At 41.3% G+C, this 6386-nt stretch overlaps 1 protein-coding gene across 1 annotated transcript; it reads right to left on the bottom strand.

Annotated features, from left to right (window-relative positions):
* Positions 1–672: 672 nt before the first annotated feature.
* Positions 673–1635, bottom strand: LOC118836988 (olfactory receptor 10S1-like). Its single transcript, XM_036744047.1, has one exon. It carries the CDS (start codon positions 1633–1635, stop codon positions 673–675), a length of 963 nt encoding a protein of 320 aa, XP_036599942.1.
* Between the last annotated feature and the right edge of the window lie 4751 nt (positions 1636–6386).

The following is a 6386-nucleotide window of genomic DNA, read 5'->3' as shown; positions in this document are numbered from 1 at the left end:
TTCTATACAAGTCCGTTAGTCCTAACACTGATATATTACTGAGTCCCATGGCAGAACATGCTACTGGATTTTCTCATGGAACTTCATCACCTAGTCCCCACATAAAGGTTAAGTAATGCTCTCAACTCCAGAAATCCTGGTGCCAAAGAAGGTTCAGTCTGCAGAGGTACAAGATTATCACTAAGTTTTCTATCCTTGTTGGGAGTCTAGAGAAGGGGGAGGAAATCTGCAGCCTTGAGGCCACATGTGACTGCAGGTTCCCCACCCCTGTTCTAGAGAAGCATAGAATGAATGAAGAGGGAGAGACTTTAAAGAGCATCTACTCCAAACATTACATTTTACAGATGATTGAAATGAACTTAGATACATAAAGTGACTTTCCTCAGGTCACAGTTGGGCCTGGAGCAGATCTGCTCATTCCCATCTCTTTTTTTGGAGGGGGGAAGGCAGGGCAATTGGGGCTAAGTGACTTGCCCAAGGTCACACAGCTAGTAAGTGTGTCAAGTGTCTGAGGCTGGATTTGAACTCAGGTCCTCCTGACTCCAGGGCCAGTGGTCTACTCACTGTGCCACCTAGCTGCCCCTCATTCCCATTTCATTGTCATTTCCATTGTACCATATCATTGGTCAAGTGCTGTATTGGAAAGGTTATAGAAATGGGTTATAGTACACATCACAGGGGTGGACTAATAGCTGGTGACTCTCTAGGTCCATGGCATAGAAGTCTTCTTAGAGCCCTTTTCACTTCCTTATTCCTCAAGGTGTAAATGAAGGGGTTGAGCATGGGGGTAACAATTGTGTAGAAGATGGCTGGGGCTCCTATCTCTGCCCCACTGGAGTGTGGCTGAATGTAGATACATATGGGTGGTATATAGTACAGAAATACCACTGTAAGGTGTGCTGTGCAGGTAGAAAAGGCCTGGTGGCAGCCATCTGAAGTGCGAATCCTCAGCACAGATGCCACAATGAAGACATAGGAGATGATGATGAGTAACAGGCAGCCTGCTGCAACAATGCCAATGTTAGCCAGCATGACCAGTTCATTGAGGGCAGTCTCTGTACAAGCCAGCTTCAGGACAGGAGGGATGTCACAGAAGAAGTAGACAATGTGGGAAGGCCCACAATAGGGCAGGTGGAAGGTGAGGGAGGTATGGATAGCAGAGTGTATGGCACCAGTGGCCCACGTAGCCCCTGCCAACCCCGCACACACCTTCTGACTCATGACAACTGGGTATCGCAATGGCTGACTGATGGCCAAATAGCGGTCATAGGCCATGACAGTATAGAGGAAACATTCAGTACTAGCCAGGAAGTGGAAGGAATAGAGCTGTATAGCACAGCCCCCAAAGGATATCACCTTTCCTTCTGGAGTTAAGAGCCCTGCCAGGACCTTGGGCACAGTCACTGTGGACAGACAAGCATCCAGGAACGACAGGTGGCCCAGAAAGTGGTACATGGGAGAGTGGAGGTGAGGATCCCAGCTCACTGTCAGTAGGATGAAAAAGTTCCCCACCACAGTGATCGTGTAGATGAGGAAGAAGAGGAAGAAGAAAAATATGGGGTACTCTGATGTGTTTGCCAACCCCTCCAGAATGAAGTGGGTCACCAGTGTTTTGTTTGGCCATTTTGTCTCCATAGTCCCCTCTCTGATAATCACAACCGAGTTATTGTATCCCCTTATACTGCCTTGATGTATTTCCTTACCCTTCCCCAGTGCCCAGAATAGTTGCTCTAACTGTGAATTTTTACTCTTCCCATAAAAACCTCCTAACAATTCAAATGTTACCTGCTCCATGAACAGGAAGTCTTTGCTTACTCTTTCTCTCTTCCCCCCGCACCCACCATTTCCCCTTGGAAACAACCTTCCCTTTTGGATTTCATTTTAAATTTTGATTTGTCCTTCTCTGGTGCACTTGGCATATATTTTACGTCATAATTATTTGTGTCTGTGTGTCATCCTTCTCTTGGTCTGTAAATTCTATGATAGAAGGAATCACAATTTTTTTCTTCTTCCAGTGCCTGGAAAGGCCTCTTTTCACATGAAAGGCACTGAATATCAGTCAGACTAAATTCTAGCACTTTCTGTTTACCTTTTGATAGACAATTTAGAAGGAACTTTATCATACCTGCAATATGATAATTCGTTGGGTACTAACATAGTAACCTTGTTTCATAGTCAAAGTGCTCAGAATGGACAGGAGATAGGGTTACCTGGATTGTGTCAGTGGTCCCTAATATTCTACTATTCTTTCTTCTTCCTGTCTCACTCTCTTAGTGTTGAGAATGGCATATTTGAGTCATTCAAATGTCAGTCATGGATGTTGAGTTTCCCACTCAAAGAGAGCTAGTGCGCCTAGGTGGGCTTGCGTGTCAGCTCTTTGTAGCTTTCCAATGGAGCTGGCTCTCTTCTAGGTGTTGGCCTTCCCTTTCTTTGTAGATTTCTTCTCTAACACTGCAGCTGTGAGTGAGGAGTGCTTTATGCTTGATGTACTGCCTTGGGGATTCCATTCAGTCTGTTGGGAAGCTTTGGGTGGATCTTTGACATGACATCTCCTGGGTATTTGCAGTCCAGATTTTATCTCATTATCATGGAGAAGAATGCATCCTAAGTCAGACCATGTGGAGAGTATCAGGCAACACTGAGTGTAACAATGAGACGTTTGAGGGTTGACTGAATTATTATCTCAAAAATTATTGCAGTTCATCTTAATCCTTTCACATGAATTTCAATAAGCTGCCTTTCTATAATCTTCAGCTTTCTTAATATGCCTAGCTGACATACTCTTATTTTCTAAGACTTGATATCAGTCATCTTTGATTCTTTCCTTTTCCTTGTGATCTATATTAAATATGTATGTATGTATGTATATATGTATAAATATATATCACTCACTGAGTCAATCACCTATATATTTATTCAAAACAAATATTTATTTAGTGCTTACTCTGTATAAAACACTAGACTTAGAATTGAGGTCTACAAAGATAAGTAAGACAGAATCAAGGAATGTATTATGATTTAGTACTTTGAGGGCCAAATTGACATGACTCAACATTGAGTGTGATTAGAAAAATGAAAAGTCCTGTGAGAGTTCGGAAGAAGGAGAGATTATTTCTAGTTGGAAAAATTCAGGAAGATTCCATTCAGATTGTGGCATTTGAGCTGGGCCTTCAAGGATGGTTAGACATTCAGTAGGTAGGGATAGGAAAGGGTTCCATGCAATTACAATTATCCCTTCCACACTGTGGGGGTTAGAGGTGTGGCACTCCTGAGATCTGGAAAATTCACGTAGAATTTTTGGCCCTCTCTTTGTACCACAGGCATATGAAATTTTTCTTTTTCTTTTATGGGGGTGTTTACAGTATTATACGTATTTTAGGCATTTCTGAGTTTCTAAAGTTTTACTGTGTCATCTCTTGTCCTTCTCGTGGTATCTGCAGCCTCCACAAAACTCCCCCCAAATTCCCACTTAATTTCTTATGCCAACCCACAGTATATCAAAACTGTGAAGGGCGAAAAAGTGACATAGAAGGGATAACTGTATAGAATATTATAACTACAAGACACCTTAGAAGTCATCTAGTCCAAGCTCTTCATTTTCCAGATGACAAAGCAAAGATGTGTCAAAAGAAACAAGACTAGAGAGTGGCAGTGTTAGAATTACACCCTGGAATGACTAGCTCTTTCCACTGCACCATACTGCTTTTCAAAAAAGAAGCAATGCAGTCCAGGATAAAGACCTCAGGTTCTAGAGTCAGAGAACACAGGTTCAAATCTCATCAACAACACTTAGAACCAATGGGTTCATGGGAAAGTAAACTCATTAGGCCTCAATTTCCACATCCACAAAATGAAAGGATTGGGATAGATGGACTCTGTGGTCCTTTTCATTTCTATATCATTGATCTTGTGAATAGAGTAAGCAGGCACATTCAAGGAACAGCAACTTGCTTGGATCATGAAAAATACAAATAATAATATCAAGACATTTGTGTAGCACTTTAAGATTTGCGGATCACCTTCATCACTACAGCCCTATGAATTAGATAAAGCAGTTATAATTGTTTATATCACAGATGAGGAAACTAAGCATTAGAGAGGACAAATGACTGGCCCATCATCTTTCAGCTTGCAGCTGTCAGTGACACGATTTAAACTGAGGTCTTCTCATTTTTTTGTCCAGTGCTCTTCTCAGTACACTATATAATGTAAGATAAAGTTTCAAAAAGCTAGACAGGAAGTAGAATGAGGAAGATTTTTGAACACTATGTTAAAGAATTTTGACTTGATTAAATGGGTAATAGGGAATGCTTCAGGGCTTGTGAAGAGGTTAATTCTATGGTCCTATTTATTGTGAAGGTTAATCTGATGGTAGTATATAGGATGGATTGCAATGGGAAGCAAGTGTAGTTTGGGAGCCCAGTTAGACAATTATTGCAGTAGCCCAGAGGAGAAGAAACCAGATCCTGGTGGTTGTAGTGGAAGTAGATAGGAAGGACAGATTTGAAACACTCTTTGAATGTAGAACCTATAATATTTCAAAATTGATCCTCTGGGAAACAATAAGGTAGATGATTCACAGTTGACTCCTACGTAGAATGAATGTGATGGCAAAGAAAACTCATTGTTTCAGGATTTATGGCAATACAATATAACAGCCTATCACTCTGTCTTCTTCCCTAAGCACCATCCTCACCACCCCATCCCCCCTCATAGTGAAGTAATCCATGTTTGCCTCTTTGGGATTTTTTCCAAACTGATTCTTGAAGGATGGAATGAAATTCTATTTCCGATTATAGATGCCATGAGTGCAGTCGAATGTGAGTAAAAGAGACCTAAGGTATTTCAGAACTTGGAGACACTTTGCTGATCATCTAGTTAAAGGGTACTTAACTTTTTTGTGTCAGGCACCCTTTCAGCAGTTATGTGAAGCAAATAGACTTCATCTCAAATAATGGTTTGCTGTCTACATTCATCATTAAGGAGAATCAAAATTTTGGTTAGACCTTAGTGAAAATACATATGTAGTTGTTTCCTATCCAGGTTCAGAAACTCTAAAATCTCTCCATGTATCCATTGGACCCTCTTGACATTTAATTTTAATAATCTTTTAGTTAAATATCTTTAGAGAAATACAAAAAGCCTTTGCTCCCCCTGCATTCCTGAGTCATCAGCTTACTTGCCCAAACTCCCAGGAGTTATAGTCCTATAGATTATAAAAGAGAAGTACCTTGTGATCTGGGCAAATATAGATAGGAGAATTTTAATTGTCCAATTCAAGACTGTTGAGCAACAAGGGTTAAGTAATCCAACCCTGTGTGCAGTTGATTGTTCCTTAGCTAACTGTAGTCTTAAGATCACCAAGAAGCAGGAAAACAGAAGAGATATCAACAATGTGTCAGAGATGGGTCTTATTCTCTCTATAAGAGAAAGAAATATTAGCTTCCTTGGGTTCTTATCATTTTATTACAATTTGAGGGTGATATGCTTATGTGACCATTGAGTATTGTCTTGAGACTTTTATTATAGACACAGACAAGGATACATCTACCATCTGGAAACCTCTAAGATAAACACAGCAGATATGACCTTAGTTTTGTAGTTTCTCACTTGAGATCCCTTTGCCCATATCTATATCCTTCAATATATTTTCTTAGGATATTGTTTCAACAATCCGGCTGGTAGCTTCTGTGGAAGTGTAAGATCCACCCACAGCCAGCACCCGGAAAGCTGCCAACAGCACAGGTTCTTTTGATCTGCCTTAATAAGGAAAGCAAGGTGAAGGGGTTGACAAGTTTACTTTAATCCAGCATACAGACAGCATTCACTTAGTTCAGGGGAAAAGTCAGCATCCTGAACTTCAGAACAAAATACAAACAAATTACAAATATCAACAGACAGATCCAATACAATTCATAGTTACCAATATCTAGGTTCAGCCCGGGAGCTCAGAACAAGGGCTGGCCCAGAGTCATGTGCCACCACTGCTGCGGCAAAGAGCTCCAAGGAACCGAGAGCCAACCCCTGGTTTTTGTATCTTTTTCAGTGTCAGGGGTGAGTCACACATGTGACTCACCCAAGTGACCTAGAATCGTCACAGAGAGGCAGACTTAAACCCAGGTGGCCTAAGAGCCTCTGCTCTCCCAGACATGTAAACTAGGCCCTCCCTGGAGTTAGCCCCACCTCGGGCCCCACCTTAGTTGCTAATCCATACCCACTAAGGTTTTACACCTAATAGGGGTTTGGGCCCTGCAGCTTAGCACTTAGTAAGATTCAATGAAATACACTGAATTAATCAAAGCAAACAAAAGCCAAACTCTTTAAGGGCACTTGTTGGATTAAGTGCTAAGGAGCCCATTTTTGGTTACCAACACAGATATGTACAT

Source organism: Trichosurus vulpecula, chromosome 2 (assembly GCF_011100635.1).
Source record: "Trichosurus vulpecula isolate mTriVul1 chromosome 2, mTriVul1.pri, whole genome shotgun sequence".
NCBI classification, from domain to species: Eukaryota; Metazoa; Chordata; class Mammalia; order Diprotodontia; family Phalangeridae; genus Trichosurus; species Trichosurus vulpecula.
Note: the sequence above shows the minus strand (reverse complement) of the source record. Positions and strands in the feature narration are given on the sequence as shown.